This window comes from Lepisosteus oculatus, chromosome 5 (assembly GCF_040954835.1).
Source record: "Lepisosteus oculatus isolate fLepOcu1 chromosome 5, fLepOcu1.hap2, whole genome shotgun sequence".
Lineage (NCBI taxonomy): Eukaryota > Metazoa > Chordata > Actinopteri > Semionotiformes > Lepisosteidae > Lepisosteus > Lepisosteus oculatus.
In genome coordinates this window covers 43479337-43500331 of record NC_090700.1, presented here as the reverse complement: position 1 = coordinate 43500331, position 20995 = coordinate 43479337, and the positions used below count along the sequence as shown (strand labels likewise).

The 20995-nt window shown below is 41.2% G+C and overlaps 2 protein-coding genes across 8 annotated transcripts in view; one reads left to right on the top strand and one right to left on the bottom strand.

Annotated features, from left to right (window-relative positions):
- The window catches only part of LOC102682159 (ubiquitin carboxyl-terminal hydrolase 50), a 17519-nt gene extending 8100 nt beyond the window's left edge, over nucleotides 1-9419 (top strand). For 3 of the 6 annotated variants that reach the window (XM_015343011.2, XM_015343014.2, XM_069190477.1), the window contains 4 exons: nucleotides 1910-2052; nucleotides 2891-3023; nucleotides 3671-3851; nucleotides 4654-4890. In XM_015343011.2, coding sequence (XP_015198497.2) covers nucleotides 1910-2052; nucleotides 2891-3023; nucleotides 3671-3851; nucleotides 4654-4718 — 522 coding nt within the window. In that variant the 3' untranslated portion in view covers nucleotides 4719-4890. Of the gene's footprint in view, nucleotides 1-1909; nucleotides 2053-2890; nucleotides 3024-3618; nucleotides 3919-4653; nucleotides 4891-9370 lie in introns of those variants that run through there. The other 3 variants (XM_015343012.2, XM_015343015.2, XM_015343013.2) reach the window with 3 other exon arrangements.
- Nucleotides 5280-20995, bottom strand: usp8 (ubiquitin specific peptidase 8). Of its 2 annotated transcripts, XM_015343007.2 has the most exons (20): nucleotides 20886-20995; nucleotides 19924-20108; nucleotides 19332-19476; nucleotides 18730-18815; nucleotides 18445-18586; nucleotides 17119-17161; nucleotides 16587-16758; nucleotides 15743-15905; nucleotides 14990-15134; nucleotides 13607-13854; nucleotides 13058-13501; nucleotides 12639-12731; nucleotides 12223-12297; nucleotides 11428-11690; nucleotides 10900-11121; nucleotides 10100-10310; nucleotides 8617-8853; nucleotides 7568-7710; nucleotides 7276-7408; nucleotides 5280-6726 (listed from the first exon to the last, which is right to left on the bottom strand). In XM_015343007.2, exons 2-20 carry the CDS (start codon nucleotides 20025-20027, stop codon nucleotides 6568-6570), a joined length of 3228 nt encoding a protein of 1075 aa, XP_015198493.1. In that variant the 5' UTR covers nucleotides 20028-20108; nucleotides 20886-20995; the 3' UTR covers nucleotides 5280-6567. The 2 variants fall into 2 exon arrangements, with proteins under 2 accessions (XP_015198493.1, XP_015198496.1); XM_015343010.2 differs by lacking the exon at nucleotides 12639-12731.

The window sequence follows — 20995 nt, the reverse complement described above, 5'->3', positions numbered from 1 at the left end:
AAGTGGGTGACACCATGGTAAAGTAGTTAGCATTGCTACCTCACTCTGAAGCCCTGGGTTCAATTCCTGGGGTTCTATCTGCGTTTGTGTGTTCTCCTGTGTTTGGATGGGTTTCCTCCAGGTGCTGTGGTTTCCTTCCACAGTCCACTGGTGTCCAATTAACTAGTGGGTTAATTGGCTTCTGGGAAAATTAGCCCTGGTGTGAGTGTCTGTCCTGTGAGGGACTGCCCTCCTGTCCAAGGTGTAACCTGCCTTGTGCCTGTTGCTCTGGCTCCCCCACATCCCTGAATCAGATGAAGCAGTGAGAAGATGGATGTAAGGACAAACCTTGAAAAGTAGAACTGTTTTATATTGAGCACACTTCCTTGTTTAATTACTAACCAATCACAATCCTGACATCTGGTGTTAGCAAAGTCTTAAGTTGCTGAGCCGAACATCAAAGCCCTTATCATTAAAATGCTTCTGTATTCTGCAAGATCAAGCTGATATTTGACTCCTTCTTAAATTCAGATACTGTGATTACCCAGCCTTTAGACATTAGCAAAATCACACCTGAACAGTTTCAGCTGCAACTGATGTATTCAGAGGTGGTAACCTCTAGTAAGTGCAAACTTACTTACATAACTTACATAAACCATACCAGACAAAGGCTTTTGAATTGTTCAATATGATTGAAGTGAAAGTCCCATTCCAAGAATACATCTAGTCTATAATTATCACACTCTCTGTGCATGATGTCTCTTACTCACATGTAGTGAAAGTCCACACAGTCATAAACAACATATCAGATTCTCCCACCATCTTTCATTCACATCCAAAAGAGCTGTTTTTCCCCAGTGCCAGCTGCAACAGAGACATTAGCTACAGCTGGTGAGTGTACTAGAGCTTGATTTCACAGTATTGGAAACACCCAGCGCATTTCAGCTCCACTGTTGTTCTGCTGCCTTCTAGCCACAACGTCCCTGCTAGCAGGGCATTAGGACAAAATCTCCACCAATCTGAATTATAAGTTTAAGAATTTAAAACACGCGTTGTACACAAGTAGCCATTTAGCATGTTCTCCCATCACAGGGCAAAATAAAAAGCAAATTAAAAGATAATTTTTAGATTTGTATCAGGTAATGAGGACCAGCTTTATTCGCACACAAGAATTGAAATATTGATGTAAAAAATGCAAAACATATTCCACTGGTATGCCATAGATAAAACAATAGAATAATAAAAATAAATAATATTTATTATTTTGTCATTATCAGTAGCTTGTGCTCCCTCATTGGATAAAGCCGAAAATGGATGAATTATCAGTAGACTCTGCATTACAAATGCCCCCTTAATGTTTGTATAAGAAAACTAGTGGGCAAGACATTTATAGTGCTATTTACTGAACAAAAGGAACTTATAACTCTGCTTGAGCTTGTATGTTTTTAGAATAAAACAGTATATAGATGTTGGATATTGACTAAATTCGTTAGTGTCATTTTCCTCAATTGATCACTCAGGTCTGAGAGAGACACATTCGAGTGACTTTGAATATTGCATAAACAGTACCTCCCATCATAGGGAATACACAGACATTAATACACACACAAAGCAGGGCCAATTTTCCCAGAAGAAAATTTACCTACCAGTACGTCTTTGGACTGTGGGAGGAAACTAGAGGAAACCCACACAAACTCAGGGAGTACATACAAACTCCACACATACGGCACCCCAGGAATCGGACCCAGGCCCCCAGCACTGTGACACCAATGCTAACCACTGCGCCACTGTGGCAACCATGTCCTGCTATTTGTCATTTCATACTTTTTCATTTATAAGTGGAACATTTCTGTTGATGGATTACATTTGAGCTCCTGGCATGAAGCTCAATATTTCATCCTGCTGGTGAACATTTCCTTGTGTTTTTCAGGACTGCCTCGAGCTGTTCTTCCAGCAGAACACCCTGACGTGTAACAACCGAATGTTTTGCTCTCAGTGTGGAGTAAAACAAGACACCGCTGTGCTGACCACTCTGGCCAGACCCCCTGAAATTCTCATTCTGCACCTCAAGCGGTGATTAGCTCTCTTCCCATCTCTCAGTACTCCCGCAGCCTAGCTGTTCACTGGCACTGGCTCCTCCGTCTTACAAAGAGAGCGGACGGCCATTCATTAATTGGTCTGTCAGGAGCACTCACAGTAACGTTCTTCGGAAATGCTTACCTGCTGGAATTTACATTTCTCTACAACGGAAACACTTCCTGTTTTAGAATATGTTAATATTTATAATATATCATCCTGCGCACATTGCTATCCGGGATAGAATCTGACTGTCCCCCATGACCCATCCATCTTCCAACTGTTTCCTCCAATTCAGGGTCGCTGGGGAGCTGGGGCCTAGGTGGGATACACACTGGACAGGATAGCCAAAACAGCTCAGTGAGCTCAAATATTCACTTACTTGTCTTCATGCTCTTCATCCCACCTCCAGCTTCAAACATCACACCCTGGATAGGATGGCAGTCCATCGCAGAGCCAAAAGAGTAGACACACTCACACCGGGGACATTTTTCCAAGAGCCTATTAACCAGTATGGCACTGTGGGAGGAAACTGGAGCACCAGGAGGAAACCCACACAAAATACAGAGAGAACATACAAACTTTGAAGATAGAACTCCAGGCCGCAGCATTGTGATACAGCAATGCTAACCACTGCACTACCATACCGCCCTGTCATACTTTATGTTGTAACACGCACTGTTGTACACATCTTGCCTAATACTGTTGATCTTCCAAAACCTCTATGGTTCTATTTAATAACCAGCGCTTTGCAGGATATTATTTCCGAATTCAAGACAAAAGCAGTTTGGATGAAGGTGAGTATATTCACGATGGTTTTGTCTGTTTATTGCAGTTTTGACTGCCAAGGACTTAAGAAAAAGAAACTGAGGACCAATGTCTGCTTCTCTCTGGAAAACCTGGACTTGTCTCCGTATTTGTCCGCCTCCTCGGGGAAGCGCGCACGGTATTCCCTGTACGGAGTGGTGGTGAGTCGGCTCGGTTACACCATGCTTTCATCCTGCAGACACTGATCTCCTGCGCAAGAGCGTCCCTTAACCACACCCGAGCACTCTGCCTGCCCATTCACATTCTCCATAAACCAGTTCTGCATTTCAGCCCTGCAGGTCAAGTTTTATCCCTCCATCCATCTTCTCACTGCTTCATCCAATACAGGGTCACAGGGGAGCCGGAGTCGATCAAGGCAAGGAACAAGAGCAAGGCAGGAGACACCCTGGACAGCACTCCTGTCTGTCACAGTGCACACACACTCACACCAGGGCCAATTTCCCCAGAAGCCAATGGTTAATTCAGCATGTCTCTGGACTGTGGGGGGAAGCCACAGAACCAAGAGGAAAGTCACGCAAAACGTGGGGAGAACATAGAAACTCTACACAAATAGTACCCCAGATCTGGAACTGAACCCAGAGCCCCAGACCTCTGAGGCAGGCATACCAACCACTGTGACACCAAACCCTCCACTTGTTTCATCAACGAGCCATACTGTTTGTTTTAAACCATGTGAGAACCAGCAAGAATAGAAAAGGCATAGCCTCCAAACGTTGTCTCATCACTTTGTTTCAGTTGTTCAGTGACTGCAGCGCTAACACTCTTGAAAAATGTGTGATGTGTGCAGAACCACAGCGGGGATCTGGACGTTGGGCACTACACAGCGTGCTGCAGGAACCCTGTCACTCAGAACTGGCACAAGTACGACGATGCAGTGGTGTCTGAGATTCCCGACTACTTCATACAGTCGCCCAATGCCTATATCCTCCTCTACAGCTGCCAGCAATTCCAGCCGCCCAATATTCCAGGTCTGTGATTCTGTTTTCCAGACACGTACTGTCTTACTCCTCCCCATAAAATCCAAATGGCATGGAATCTTTGTATTGTGCATTTTTTCATTAATTATTCAGAATACAGAAAGCGCCACACCTCACCAGTGAATGTGTCTTCATGTAATGTACTGTATATGCATACACAGGTATGCTAAACTGTCATATGCAAATACCTGTGCTTTCATCTGTATGACATGATTTCTTAAACCCAGGATGTGCAACGTTAATGCTCTGTTTAGAGAGAACATCAAGAGAAGTAGGACCTGTATCTGTAACTTTGCCTATAGAATTGTAGCTTTAGGGTGGCATGGTGGCGTGCAGTGCTGGGGCCCTGGGTTCAGTTCTGGATCTGGAGGGGTTACATTGGGAGTGTTCCAGTTTCCTCTCACGATCCAGAAACATACCATTAGGTTAATTGACTTCTGGGAAAACTGGCCCTGGTATGAGTGCGCCTGGGTGTGTGAGCCCTGAGACGGACTGGTGTCCCATCCAGGGTGTATCCCACTTGCGCCCATTGCTTGCTGGGATAGGCTCCAGCTCCCACGCAACCCTAAACTAGACCGAAACAGAAACTGTTATATGGATGGAATGGCTTTTATACAGTTAGGGTATGAGAACAAAATCTTCCTGAATCATAACTGTAAACTGAATAAAAGAGGTTTTGGGAGAATAGGTCATATGCCTCTTAACCATTTATTTTCTTATGTCTGTGCAAAATAAAAAGCTTTTTCATTCAAGAGAATCTGAACGTTTATTTCGGTGCTTTTTTGTCAAGTAGCCATTTCCTCTCAGCGGGCAGCTCTCAGCAGCGTGAGGCAGAGGAAGGCCCTGCCTGCGGGATAGATCCTCTTCCTCCACTATCGCTTCCTGACCTCTGACCTCTGACCTCAGGGGAACACACTGCGGGGAGGTCAGGAAGCCAGAGGGAGGAACTGGCCAGAGTCTGGCTTCCCTCTCCCACTCAGGAAAGGGAAAGTTGCTATATTTATAATCCCAAACTACCGCTATGAACAATTCCAACGTGCCATATTAAATGGTAGATTTAATAAATAATTCCCTGGACTCATTTTACTTTAAATCAATGGTTACCATGTCAGAAATACAACATGAGTCTTCAACACAAGTACTAAATACCATCAACACTAAGGAATAATGAATATAATATAGGAAAGAAATAGTATAGTATAGGACAAATGAAAGACACTTCAGCGCCACCTAGTGCTGCAACTGAAAAATAACCGCCACAGTAACCATTACAAAACTTGCAGTACAAGTATGGAGTATTGAGTATTGTTTCTGGGCACATTTGGAAACCAGAATCTAGAGACCTGCTGAGGTATAAGTCAACAACTCTATCTTGTGATGAGGTGACGGGACCCAAAAAAAACAACAGCAGCATTTCATTTTAGATTTAAGCGTTTAATTAGTTGGTATATATATATAATTCTATAAAGATTAAAAAAAAATCTTCACAGAATACAAAGAAAAGATTTTAACAAAAAAATAGAAACTTAAATGTTGGACACTGTTTATACCTCCGAGAAAACATGAACATTCCAAAATGAGCAATTTTGCATTTTGATTTTCTTTGCATGGAAGGTTTAAGGTTTGCCATGGGTGCGTTCTCTTCTCATAAAGACCTCCCAGGCACCCCCCCCAGCAGCTGAGCTCAGTCAGCAGCCTTGCTGTTCAAATTCATGTGCCCCTCCACCACAGAAGGAGACTGCGCTGGAATGATAATGGTTTACACTGGAGAAATTCAGCGCTCCTGAATGAAACCAGATGATCAATTTAAAAACTAACCAAAAATATATATCTGTGAGGTGTGATCCAACTTACTCCTGGGACCAACACTACTGCGATACAGTACAAAAAATGAAAATAGGAAAATAACCTCTAAGCGGAGCAGATTTAAGATTTTTTTCCCGTTAGTGCTGGGGTAATTCTATCATATTATATACTCGGATAAGTACTACAACACAAGTGGTCCCGTATTCAAACTCATTCTCACAAATATTGCAAAAAGCCATTTGAATAACAAAAGTCTGCATTAGGTATAGTGAAGAGTAAGCCAAGCAGTATACTTTACAATACCTGCGATATCAAGCATGCAACTCCTTTCATATTCGGAGACTGGCGAATAAGGGAACTTCTCTCATTTTAACAATATGTACACAGGTTTAATGTGCAAGATTTGCAATCACTATGTACATTTGCATTCCTATCTGTTCATTCTATTATATTCACAGTACAGGAAAGCTTAAGGTCAGTAATGTGAAAAAGGCCATCACATTGAAACCAAGAAAGAACAGAATCAGAACGTTTAGGGATTCTAGTCAAACTAGTGTACAACAAAGTGTTAAAGACCAGGTTTTAACAGTTTTCGATGGTGTAATAAAGTGTTTTCAATTGTTCTTACACTGGTCATGAGGCAGAGTACGCTCTTCTTACTACAGTCACTAATATCGTTAAAGGAAGTGTGAAAACTCCTTAGTGATCTTTCAACTCCATGGCAGCTATATGAGACAGATGCCCCCTGCAGCTGTAGTCCTCTGATTTGTATGAAAAAACAAGTATCCCTGCCTACTGTGATCTGGATCCCCAGCAAGAGGCTGCTGACCTCTCAGGTCTTCTGTAGAAGCAGCTTGGAAACATGCAGTAATTAATACACAGGCGCCTTAGACTCCTGCAGTTACAGAGATGAGTAGAATAAGATGTAGGCAGCTGAGGACTTGACAGAAGAAGCAGAAAGCTCTGATATATCGTGGTCATCAAACTTGTACCAGCGTTGTTTTAAGCCATTCTTACAGTAGGCAGTATAGTGGCCTCCATCCATACCTCCATAGTGGTTCTGTTTGAAAATACAAGCAAGCACATTATTGGCATTTCTTCTGAGGCACCGCTGTATATTCAACACAGACAGATATCATGTAAACTGGCTTGCCTCTCCCGCACAAAAAAATGAATGGTATGATAAACTCTCATTTCAACCGACAAGGGATGACAAATCTCCTCCCAAAAAATGTCTCATCATGTCCTTACCTGACCTTTAATCTGGCAAGATTGTTCAGAACACACAATACATGATGTGCGAGTTCCAATGTCCCAGTTTTTTTTTATCACAGTAGCACACTATTTTAAGGCATCTCTGCCAACACAAATACTGAACAATAACACAGACTTCCATTCACCAATTTCAACACCCACCCACACATGCAGTCAGGGTACAGTCAAATCACTTCAAAATGAAGTTATATAGCTCATGGTGCTTTCAAAGTGTTTTCTGACATTTGTAAACATTTTAAAAATGGAAATCCAATATTATGAGATTATTTGGTTTCTAAAATATAATAATCTTTATTATATAAAAAAACAGAAAAGACAGCTTAAGTGTACTTACAGACACTCCATAGAGATTGTATCTTTTTAAATTGTGCTTGGGACCAATGACATACTGGGACAGGTCCAGATTTTCTAGGGGGAAATCCACATATGTCTGCAGTTTCTGCCTCCACCTCCCTTCGTAGGAAAACCTGCAACAGGGAGAACACTAAACATGAAAAACAAATTACATAAATTGCCTTCCTTGATGTGCCTTCCAAGTTTCTACAACACTATGCACAGGTATCAGCAGATCATACAGCTCTAATTATGGCTGGTACAGTAGGTCTCCAGACTTAAGGCTCTCTTACCGTTTCAAATGCACTAATAGAATAGGAGGCAGTTTCCAGATTTCTAACTTCTTGGTTGCATCCCTACGAGTTTTGCAGTTGTTACACTCAACTTTGTTGCTGTCTGTCAACTTTTCCTCTTTAGAAAATGCCTTCAGGCAGTCCTGTTAAGAAATGTTCATGATAAAAACCAATCAGAATAAAACTTCAGAAGAGATGCTGAGAGACGTACACATGGAATACAGTACATAGCATACACTCTGTAATGAACAAATGCAGTCGGATCCCATTACAATGAAAAATAATTTTAGAAGTGATTATTAACTAGAAAATTAGTAACATGCCATACTGAATATGTCAATGAAAAGGCTAAGAAATAACATAAAATTAGAAAATTTCATTTAAGGGTAGTTTACTGGAAGGTTGGGTGTAAGGGGTTTTTGGTTTTAAGCCCCCTGGCCTGTGGGCGAGGCAGCCCCTGCAGAGAGAGGAGCTCCACAGGTGGAAACAGGGTGGAGGAGTAAAACTAACGTGAGGAAGAGACGGGGGCTCATGGTAGTATTTATGGCTTTTTGGGGAAGCACCATCATGGAAGATGACAAGTTAGAGAAGCAGAAGTCAATAAAAATGTACTGTTATGCTTCCCAAATTTCCAGTAAAACTTTTATTCAAAAAACACTTATTTCGCTTCTTATTACTTAATTTTAAAGAAAATGAACCTTCATGTTTTGCTTCGGACTACAACAGAAATAAAACATTATATCCACAGTAACCTTTTGTAGCTTTGGAGCCTATAGTCTTTAATGCTTAGTGTAGAATCACAAATACTGCTTTACCTACTCATGACCCTACTGCCTGGAATCTATCCCATCTTATCAGGTTTATTATTTCTGGCTCTATTTAAATTCTGTACATCCCACACACCCATCCCACCTATGAATGTAGATTTCCAGCCAATTGTTCTGGTCATTCTCTTATGGCCATCTAGCGCAGTTCTTAAAGCCACCACTACCTCCTTCTGACTTGTGCTGTTTGGTTTTTAAAAACCGTTATAGCGGCAGGATTTTTACCTGGAGGGTGCACTTGTTTGAGGATGTTAGTTGCAAAGAAAGGTACATGAAAGTTTCAAAGGTGCGGGATTTTTTGTGGCAAGTCAGACACTGCACGGTAGATTTGAACTGGCCCTGGAACAACGCCACAATGATGGACTCATTGAGCAGCTTGTGTTTGCTCCAGGCCAGCTCTGCTGCTTTGAAGTCATCCAGGTGGTCATTGGTTTCTTCTTTGTACCTCTTTCGGTTGTCAGCCTGGAGGAGATCAAAGGAAACTGGTAGTAACCTGGAAAATGCCAGTATCAACTTCACGAGCTATCGCAAGTAGAGAACCCTCTGTGATCTCTTGTCCCTAAAGAAAACTGCACGAATGCCTCTAATGCAAAACACTAAAATCCTCCTTCAGCACCTTACATCACATCATTCAAATACATATTGGGCACAGAACTGTTTTTTTTCCTACTTCAGATATTTTAGAAAAGCATCATTGCCAAAACGTTTGCTGAGTGAAACCACAAAAAGAAACTCAGAATTAAAAAAATATCAGGACAAGTTTTGCAAGTGGAAGCTGAACTTCAAAAGGAATCCACAACTTTTAAATACATATGTAACAGTAACATTCAGACTTGTGAATTCAAGGTAATCTAAACTTACTCTACCTATATACTAAAACAAAAGGTTTATTTCTTGAGAAAAAACCGTTAATGAACAGGTCTATTATTTTCTACAGGATCTAAACAATGTATTTCTGCCTCTCCATTCTCCTTTACAGAGAATTAAGTGTCTGATGAACACAAAGGAGATTTCAAATGGAACAGACAATGTCTGTGATGGAGAGCAGACTGCCACAATGCACCAAAACACCACACAGGGTAGGTCTGTACCTGAAACAGCACAAATCAGATGTTAAAACACTTTTGCATGTTTTTAGATGATGAATGGTGGGGCCCAGGCTTTAACACAATACAGTGCTTCTTGCTGCAACAATGAGGCATGTTTTAGAGTACACATGCAGTATTTCTTGATACCATAAAACAGGACACACATTAAACACATACAACAAACAACAGAACATCAGAACCAAACAAAGGGCATCTTACATTACTTACTCTCTAATTTGCCATCAAAATGAAAACCAAAAAAAGAAAAAGGGAGAAATTGATACCCTATGAAGACAAGAAATTAATCAGTATTTATGATAAAGGAATTCCCTACCTTATTTGTGAATTACATTAGAGTGCTGTATATTAATGTCTGAAAAGTGTATTTCCTATTCTCTGCATTTAAGTAACTAAAATTGAAGCAATTTAATGTCTATAAACTGACTCAAAATTAGTTTTATCAGTCAAAAGTATTAAAAGTATAAAATGTTCCACCACTTCACATTTTCTATGATCCAGCATCTGGAAAACTTTTAAAAAGCTACAATTTAATACATTCCCAGAAAACAAATAATTCTAAGAGACAATCCACACAATCATGAGAAAAAGACAAGTCTTACTTTATTCAGGTCTTCGTGCAGCCCATCCATTAGGAAAAGCAGAAGCTCCTGCGAATCCTGATGATCACAGCTTGTGAACCGGTCATTGATCTTCCCGATGGTGATTTTAAAATCTCGAGGACTTATGCACTTATACAGCCCTGACCACAGAGCTTTCATTATCACTGCAAACTCCTCTGCAACTTCACCTTTGTGCCCCAGAATATTAGACCTGAGACAGACAGAACATTCAGCTCGTTAAACCACACACTTTAAAGGGGCTCTTAGAGAGCCACTCCCCAGTTTTATAGGTTGCCCTTATATCACCCATTTCTGAATACTTGAAAACTTCATTTCACCACTTTAGCAGGGGATTAGTTCAGCTGAGCTCTCAAGGACCACAGCTGACCATTCTTGACATGACAAAATTGATCTAATCTCATGCGTTCCAACTCTTTACAAATTGACTCCACACCTGTGAAAAGGGCTCTGCATACAAAACACTGCATTTGAAAACTATTTTTTGTTGTTGAACAGTATTAGCACATACTCTTCTTAGTTTACTTGACCCTTTCCTTCGCTTAAGGAAGAATTTTTTCAAAATGTTCTGGGGAATTAACCAATAAAAGATAAAGAGGGCCAGTATTTATGTCGGCAACATTGTGCTCTAAAACAATGTCAGATCAAGTCCTTCATTGATCAGGTTTTACATGTCGTGGGAAAACCAACGTGGTGTTGCATCAGCCAGCGCGTTCCTCACAGAGCAGCAACACCAACTCACTGCTGGAAAAAGAGGAGACCAAGAGGGATTCTCATTTCACCTGTTAATATCTTCCAAATAGTAGTTCTTGTTGAAGTAGTCAGTCATGCCGGGAGTGTTGCACAGACACTGCAGGATGGAGTTCATGTAGCAGGTGTTCCCCAGGTTGCGCAGTCCAGTGAGACACATCCCCGGAGCCCCGAACACGGGGTTCATGTTCCGGATCTTGGCCGCAGACGGGCGTGCGATTTCAGCTTTGGTATAAGGGGTGAGACTGAGTGGCCTGAAGGGAAACACAGAACCTGTTACTTCTCAGGACCATCGCCTGAATTTCAGCAGGAGTTTGTTACATTTGTCTCGGCAGGTTTTCTGAATGTGAAGTTCTGGACACCCCAAGAGTGCCTTTAAGTGCACAAATTTCAATTTCAAATTTAGAGGTCATAAAAGAGAAACATAGTAGCAGCACTCAGGCACAAAAATAGCCTTGAAGTGTGCAGAAGAGGTAACTGCTTCTTTTGATGAGCAAGTGACTGGCAGTTACGCATGCCCCTCAGCTCACAGCACCACAAAGCAGGGCCCTACCACGTACTTGGTCTCTCTGTTGATGGCGGGAGTCACAGTCACTTTCTTCTTGCCCTCGTCCTGGATGTCCTGGGTTATGTCAGGTGAGGAATAGGAGCGTTTCAGTTTGGAGTGCTCTCGGTCTGCCTCCGGCAACCGCACCTGCTTCTGCTTGAGGGTGGGGGGCGTGGCAGGAGGTGTCTGTGTCACACTCATCTCAGGGGGGTACAGGTGCACCCTGTTGGTAGGGGAGTGGTAGTAACGGTAGGTACCGGTCACAGTGTCCAAGAACTGGAAAATAAGTAAACAATGTCAGAGGAGTGCTAAAGAAAGAAGCATCTTACAACTGTTGTAACCTTTGCTTCATATTACTAATGACTGTCTTAATAATTGGATTTAGAAACCTAGTACAAAGCCAAGACACCAGGGTTCACACCCTTAAGAACGGTATCCTGGAACTGACTGCTTGAGCATAACAGCTCCTACAGTGTCTCTGGTCACCATGCTGGAGCAGTAGTCCAGAAGGAAAAGAGATTGGACCACCAACACCACTTGCAATAACAACCTGGATTTCCTTGGAGGTCTCCCATCCCAGTACCGACCAGGCTCAGGCTTGCTTATCATTTGCATTTTATAGAATTTCTACAATGTTGTATGCATAACTCCAAACTTATTTTAAATGTTTTTTTTTTAACAATAGGATTTTAAATTTTGATGTATTTAGATTTCAGTGTACGTGAAAATCAAAGATTCTCAAATCCACTACATTCTCAAGGGCAAACATTTAGCGTAACTGGTCCGTTTTCGGAGTTTTGGTCATCACCTTCATCCAGCCGTCTGGCAGCCCAGGCACTGTCCTTCCCATCTCCTCGCTTCGAGCTCGGGTCAGGGGCTCACGCTGCAATAGCAAAGCACAATATCAGAGCTGGCTGGAAAGAGGCTTCAGTCGAGCTGACTGTAATGGGCTTGGAAACCTTCACAAACAGGCATATAGTAAATACATGCACAGATAATAACAGTAATTTACATCACTTCAGTCCAGCAATGAGTGATGAAAGCAAAAAAAAAAGTCTCCAAAATATTGAAACCTTCCTAAGATGCGCCTGTATTTTTCACTCCCCATTATTCTACAACACCTTCTAGAAGATGACATTACAAACCGAATGGAACATCTTCTTCAGAAACTAAAACAACTGTGAAAAACGTTATGCTCAGCACAGCTTAGATATTTTGTTATACCTTCGGTTTTTCAATGTCTTCTTCTGTGTTATCTTTTACAATCCTTGCTTTTTGGATTCCATTCTCTAGTGGATTATTAGGCTGTATAGGAACCTGAATTGAGACAAGAAAAGGCTGAAATCACATCTTTTTTTACTTAAATGAAAATCTTCATCTAACCTTCGGTATGAAGGGGGTCAATTAAGTTTAAAGTATGTAAAGTATCCCAATTACACCGATGTTAAAAAATGTCATCCCTGTCAATTAATGCTCTCCCAGCTGCGAAACTCTTTTTCTAAGCTGCACATGGTGATGAAGCCTGTTGAAGACATTTTAGTCTTTGATAATTTAATTGGAAAGGCCACACAGAAGCAGATCTTTATTTTTCAGTAAGAAGTATAAGGAGCTATTGAAGGTGCTGGCAGCACAGAAACACCCACCTTGGTGTCACCGACAGGGCGGTGATCTGGAGAAGACTCACGAGACACTGTCTTCGCCTTTGCATCAGGGGCGTGATGGCTCTTCTTCTCCCGCTCCTCCTTGGGTTTCTTCTCCCGCTCCTCCTGTTTGGCCTCGTCTCGTCTCCTTTCCAGCTCCTCTGTGAGTCGGCGCTCCTTCTCTTCCTTCTCCCTCCTCTCTCTCTCCTCCCGCTCACGCCGCTCTTTCTCCTCCTTCAGCCTCTCCTCTTCCTCCTCGGCCAGCCTCTCTCGTGCGTGCTGCTCCTTCTCTCTCTTGGCTTTGTCGCCGAGATCGAGCGTCGGCTTTATCGAGCGGTCAGGAACGAAGGGCCCATTCTGGACTGGCTGCTGGTCCTTCACTGGGGCATCATTGTTTGCTTGGGCACCATCAAGCACTTTGGCGGAAGGTTTTTTAGTGCGGTCAAACTGGAAAGAGGAGATGATAAAGGTTTAATTTTGCAGGATTGGTTCAGACGCACAAAAGCAAATTCAAAACCCATTTCCAATGGATGGGGAAAGGAGTGGGCGAACCTGCGGAATGGGTTTTGCTGGAGCTGCAGGATGGCTCCCAGACACCTGTCCTAGTCCGGCCGCAGAGACAGGAGAGGCCGCAGGCTCTGGCACCAACTGCACTGCGGGAGCCTCCTGCTCTTCAGCCCCCTCCTTTTGCAGCTCCTCATCAGCAGAGCTCTTCCCGTTCACCTCGACAGGAGGCTCCGGTTCCGGCTCTGGGGGGGCAGGGGGCTTGGGCTCTTCTAAAGATGGGTAGCTGAAGGTCACTGTTATCAAAACAGAAAGGTCCACCTTTTAATTTAATTTCCTCCAAAGATTACAAAATATAATTTTAAATAAATTGGCCAAGGTCTTCTCAGTTCTTCCCTTCTGCTGCACTCAGTTTCAGTCTATATGACGCACTAAAGTAAATCAGGCAGGGGCCATGTTGGGTCTCAGCTATTTAAGAGAAATTGCTACTAATATTTTACCAGCTGCTCCCTACTGTACATAGAAAACCCTCATAATGAGAACCATCAGTGTTAGTGCTCATTATGAACACTATCAATGGGACTGCAGTTTTAAGTTCCTGGAAGTTAACATAACAGAGGACTTAACCTGGACCCACCACACCAACACCGTGGTCAAAACAGCACGGCAGTGCCTATTCTTATAACATTAGTAACATATCCAGGCCAGCTTCTACAGGGGCACTATTGAGAGTATCCTGACTGGTTGCATCACTGCCTGGTATTTGAACTGCTCCACCCGGGATCGCAAAGTACTGCAGAGGGTGGTGAAGTCAGCGCAGCTCATTACCAGCTGTGAGCTACCAAACGTCCAGGTTATCTACTCAGCTAGATGTCTTAAGAAGGCCAGGTCCATTCGCAAGGACCCCCGTCATAAACTGCATTGGTCAAAGTCCAACAGATTATGAACTACCTCCAAGGCAATAAGACTGCTAAATAGCCACCCTGCAGTTTCTTCAGCAAATCAACTGTACATGGACTACATGGCTTCATGGACATACAGTTTTCATTGTATATGGCATACTGCACTACTTGGACATAATGTATTGCATACACCTTGGACACATAGCAGCCCTATTTATATTTTTTTAACTTTTGCCTGAGTTTATTTTATTCAATTTCTATTGCACTATTATCTATCGTTACGTAACCTTATTTTGTAACTTTAATTTTGTGATTTTTATCCCCCCCGCTGAGCTCATAGAAAAGACATTTCATTGCCAGCAACTACTGTTGCACGCTGTACTGTTGTGCATTTGTTAAATAAACTTGGACTGATTGATTCCAAGCAAGTGGATCCCTTTTTCATGTAAACTTAGTGTAAGCTTCACTGAGGTCCAGCACAAAAAGTGCAGTTATATGAAAAACAGAGGCCGCCAGTACATGTACATACATAAATTCGGGAGCGTTTCGGTCCTCTCCTGCCTTGGTACTTTGACTTTGGCATTGGATGTGTACATCGGGTAGAACAGCAGCCAGTTTTCGTAGCCTCCCTCTAACACCAAGGGCTCACTCCGGAGGATGGTTGTGCTGTCCCACTGAGGAGCAAAATACGTTTTTTAACCTGCAAGTCAAAGGATCTCGCAGTCCTGAAACACTATACTAGCAGCCACACACAAATGTAACAAACTGAGATGACTTGTAAAAAGTAAAAAACACGTTTAGTTGTTAAGGTATAGTTACAGGTACACAGAAACAGGTAAAGGTTTATTTCATGCTGAAAGGAAAAGAAAAGAGACATGATGTTTTGACTTTTGGTGTCACCTGAAGAAGGCTCTAAAGCTGAAATGTTGTGTACATTTTCTTTTCAGCATGGAATAAACCTTTACTTGTTCCTTTGCAGCTTACGTATGCTGATGCAGCACACTACTTAGAATTTACAGCTACACATGCACTTATTTTGTCCTTAATTTACAACATATTCCTTTTCTCAGTCAGAATGAAAATAACCATCATCCCAGTGATGTAAGAGCTATGCAGTCACTACAAAGGAGCCCAACAGGCAGTACTGACTGATATGTGACACTGATAAGCACTGGTCTGAAAATGTAGGCAGATAGAGCAAGACCCAACACTGAGCAGGAAGGACAGCGACAGCCACAAGCACCGCTGAACCCAGAAGAATGCCACGCAGCCAAGACCTCACCTTAAACAGTGCATCTTTGAGGCTCTGCAGTGTTGTTCCCAGCTTTAGGTCCTTCACAGAGCTGAACCAGTCCAGCAGGACAATGTAGTCCACAAAACCTCTCTTCTTCCACTGTGCTTTGGACTCTTCAGGCAACTTCGGCTCAATCTGACTGGCAGTTATTCTGAGCAAACAAAAATGCAGACTAAGAGACCAGCTTTGGGGTGCATATACTTTTTTACTGAATATCTTGTGGGTGCGCATTTTAAACATGCATGACAACCTGTGAGTTAACAGTAAAGTCCAAACTCAAGCCTACAGGCTCATCAGAGTTTACCCCAGTTATAAAGAGTATGCGACTCCCCACCAGAAGACATGCTAATCCCACGCAGAGCAATTGAGATGAAGTAATTTGCTCAGGCTGTAGCAGGGACTTGAACCTACAACTATAACCACTAATGTACACGCTTCCCACACCCATAAACAAGTACAAAACAGGAAAAAAAACTACAAAACATTAGAATAGCACTTAAAACTATTTTTATAATACACGTTTGCTCCTAGCAATATATAATACATATCACTATTTTAAAGAGAGGATTAATGTGATTTGTGATGCTATTATCCAGTGATAAACGTAAAAACCTTGTTTTCAGAAAACAGCTCCCCTTCCAAATCTGAAACTGATGCACTCATAAAGTCTTTATTTTATGTCATTGAAAGCGCACAAAGGGTTAACTAAGGCCAAATGTAGCTAGGTATTTTACAAAATTGGCTGCTGGTCTTTAACCTACAGCCCATCACAATTAGGCAAGATCTTTAATTCAAAAGTAATTATCAGGACCTGGGATTCATATTGTCTTACCCTGGTTTGATTGCCTCTTCAGGAACACTGATACAGCCCTGTTCAGGCACTTGAATCCGTGACTCCTGGTAATCCTGAAGGCTCCTGGCATCCATGACAATGACACTCATGCTCTGATCCTTCAACATTTGGAAGAGCTTCTCAGCTGTGATGCCCCCAGGGGGTGCAGCAGCTATGGTGTGAGAAAACCTAGTTTAGCAAGACATACAACTTTTCGACCCCATAGGGGGCGACACCAAAATTGCAGTCTACCTCTGAAGCACACTAAGCACACAAAGTACTGGCACACTGAAAAGGGAACTGGCTTTTTTTCTAGAACACTCAGAGTTGCATAGAAATAAAAGTATCAAAAAAACGTATTAGTACAAACTCCTGGACAATAAAAGATCATGAGAAATTCAAGAAATATTATACATCTTACAAATAAATATTGATTTATTTTAACTTCTGTTTTCAAACATGAATCAGTCCAAACTTTCTTATGTTATAAAGGACTTTTTTCTGCTGTATAAACTGCAGCCACAGTTCTCACCTTTTGAAGTCTCACTTCGCCCATCCTTCTGATTCCCTTTAAGCTAGAATAATTACAGCAGAAAGCACTTTAAATGAATGTGATACTTGAGATTATTTTTTCACACTAGGGTTGGATGATATGACAATACATTAGATACAGTTATGATATTTTTCTTCATAAACTTAAAAGTGGAGGGGAAAACTATCATAAAATGATGGTGACATCTGTTTTCTAATAAAAACTCTGCTTTATATATTAGTCTTATGTTGCTCTAGCTCTGTAGAGCTGGAATACTGAAAGCCACTGTCACATTAATAGACATTTCATTAGGATATATTATATATTGCCCTCCCCTGAATAAATGTCTTAAAAAAGACACGTCACAAGCTCTGGCCACACACCCAGTGAAAATGTCACAAGTACAAATCAAATAAACTGGGATTGGAATAAATTGATAATGATGCAAAATAATACCATGCTCCCTCATGAATCTGAATTTCTCAGATATCAGGATATTTATAAGTGTATTAATCACCCCATTTCAGACAAAAAGATAGAAAATAAATACAAAACATAGCACAACAGATCAAGATCAGATCAAGCAAAATATATGAAACATGAATGCATTACATTACTAATAATATGCCAAACCTGAAAAAAGCAGTTTTGACCTCAGAATGCCCTTTGTTCAAATACAACATGGTCATGCAAGACAACTGTTTTACAAAAGGACTATTGATTAAAGTCTAGCATACCTTTGCTTTGTCTTGACAGATTATTGCTAGTATTGAAGACCATGTGTGTATGACACGTTCTGGAGCAGATAGCAGGTAATTAAGCTTGTAACAAAGCAAAAACTTTGTTCCTAAACACTAACTCACTGCTTTTTTCTTTTCAATTTATCTGACTTTTCCCACTTCTTAAAATGTAATCTATAACATTCTGATGGTCTAACTCCTTAAATGAAAATCAAGAAGCTGACAATTACTCTTTTATCTTATGTAACTGGGAGTAACTTTCCTAGGGGCTGATGTGTATGAACAATGTTATACAAACAGTCTGCTTTCACATTACTGTAAAATATTTTACTTGCAAAAAAACAAGCAGAATATTTAGCATCAGGAAAAAGTGACAAACACAGATTGCTTCGGGGAAAGGCTGCTACTTTGTTACTGTAATCAAATAGCTCCTTGTTCCTGATGGATGAATGAATGAATGAATGAAAAAAAGAGTTTTGTTTTTATGCAGTTTCTCTAATGAAGCCATTCTTCCACCTTGCATAAAACTCTAGTATTTTGAAGGGATAGCAATCCAATTTAAATTTCAAGAGATTACACACATCACCTTAGATTTTTCTTTCTTGGACTCTGCTGTCTCTTTTAAAGAGCTCTTCCTGGATTCCTTTTCAGATTTCTCCTCCTTCCTTTTCTTTTCCTCCTGCCTTTCCCTTTCTTCGAGTCTTTTGCGCACCTCAGCCTCTTCATACCTGTTCCCGGATATGAAGTCTCAAATGAACACTGTGATCTCTTAGCAGAACTAATGTGATGTTAATCAGTGTTAAGATCCACTACACAGAGAAGATGCAGTAAAAAGGCAGCAGACTTTTCACGGTTCCTTTCAAAGACTGACCTGAGCTTAAGGCTGTCCGATAGCTTCTCAGCTTCCTCTATGGCTTTTTTAAAGTTTGATGGCCCAAGTATAGACAGAAAAAACTCCTTGAGAAATAAAGAAATGAACCACACAAGATTCATTGACAAATTCAAGGACATAGCAAAAAGAAATCATTACCGTTCTACTGCAGCAATATTGTAAAATAACTTATTCTTAGTACATTTAACATGCTAAAGCATGTCTATCACTCCACTTCAACAGTTAAAACTATAATATATCTGGCCTCATGCATAAGAAAACAAACATTAAAAATGCTTAATTACTACCTAGAGCATTTATCCTTGGACAAAAACCACAGTTTGAGGCAGCTAGGAATTAAAAAGCTGTTATCAACCTGGCAAGATGACTTGCTGTGAAAAATCATTCCAAAACTACACACTGTAATGCTACACGAATGTATGAGCACTATTTTTAACAAAACTGTTTCATAGGAGCTAACTCAAATAAGCAGTGAAAAGGATTCTTTGGCTAATGAAATAGTTAATCATGACATAAGCTTTCAACCTATTGTTTTGCTAGTGTTTATGGGGCTATGGTGTTGAAACAAAACCCCCTTGTACCTGTTGTTGCTTGAAATCCGGCCTTTTTTTAATGAGATCATACACAGTCAGGTACTTCATGTACAGTACGTATGCCCTCTCCTCATCTCTGTCCAAGCGACACTCTTCTGCAGCTTTAAAGATCTTACAGGCACTCTGAACATAACTGAAGAGCAAAAAAAAAAGAGATTCAAATAGTTTTAGAGTTGAGTTTTAGAACAGTCTAGAATCTAACATTTTTCTTTAACTTTCAAACACACGCATTTTATGCATAAAAACAATGTTAATATATTAAAGGAAGAGGCATATATTATCAATAGTGCTTATTAGAATTAGTTTCTTCTATGGTACTGGATACCTTTAAATACTATCCAACCAAGGTGTTCATTAACACACGAAAATCTTGACGTAACAGTGAAACTTGACACTTGATTACTTCGTTTTTCTCATGTGATGCTCAAAGCAAAATGTTTTCGAAACCTCTAAGATATAAGACAGGAACAGCAAAAGCAAAACATCTTACTGCTGGGAGAGAACTGTCAGGTATGGCACTGACTGGCACAGGTTTTGCACAGGTTGCTGTGTGACAGGTCGTAGCACGCTAATCAAATACCTTCTGGTGCTGCATTTGTCTGGCTTGACCTCCGCCTTCTTGTTCAGTTCACCTAAAGACGTGGACAGGTACAGCTCTTTCGCCCCTGCGGACACAGTCGGCATCTTCGCGAGCAGGGTATGGCGGATACAAGCTCGTATACAATGCACTGCCCAAACGCGTGTACTAGTTCATGGCTGGTTTCTCTGTTAAAAGGAATACCAAAACAAAGATATCTGCAATTATCCCACAGATCCGTAAATATGCCATTTCCCCTCACTTCCTTGTAAGTTGGCAAGTATTTCTAAGCACTTATCTATCATCGCTTTCACATTATGTCCTTAAGCGATATAAATGCACGACTTGAATAATATCCCCATATTATGATGTACATTTTGGGTTTCCATGAATATGAATTGATGCAGCACTTGGCAGCGGTGCAAAGTTACTTTGCATTTTGTTAATAAATGGCTGTTAAATAGGAATAAATACAGCGAAGAAAAATAAAATAACTTGAGCTATCTAGGCCTATCTCAGATAAAGGATTTTAGAGACCGGACAGTCGCCAGCGTTTGTACTGGGAAGTCCCTGACTAAGGACGATCTCATTTCCTCTATAATCCTGCTGCCTGCAGCCAAAGTAGGCAGTCCACAACTACAGCAGACTAAACCAGGAAAAATCATCTGAGAACGAAACAGAAAACAACCAATTTACGTTTTGTAATAACAAAAGAACTATTGTTAAATGCCATAAACATTCAACATTGACAATACCCAGATAACCTACAGAACAGACGATACTGGGCCTTAAACCTTCACGTCTGTGCTAGGTACTATTATTATCTTCATCACCGACGACTAGAAAACATTCCCGTCGGCGACACGGCGCTTTATAGTTATAGAAAACTCAACAGCACACGCTTCTGGCAAACGCTGCTTTGAAGCCCGAGTCCGTAACAATAGAAAAAAAAACGTGTTTCTCACCACTTCCGAAGTTGGTAGTCTGTTTTTTTTTTTCTTCGGAGCAGCTGATTCCCGGAACAAACTCCTGACAGTCGCTGTCACTCACTCCGCAACCTGATGACGTCACGGCA

Bases quoted from the DNA above. Each gene is read 5' to 3' on its own strand.
- usp8 (XM_015343007.2), bottom strand. From the start codon at position 20,027: ATGCCGACTGTGTCCGCAGGGGCGAAAGAGCTGTACCTGTCCACGTCT. The intron at 16,759-17,118 runs GTGAGAACTGTG...CTCACACCATAG, and splicing joins GCGAAGTGAGACTTCAAAAG to CTGCTGCACCCCCTGGGGGC. The intron at 12,298-12,638 runs GTATAACAAAAT...TTGCTATTGCAG, and splicing joins AAGACATTGAAAAACCGAAG to CGTGAGCCCCTGACCCGAGC.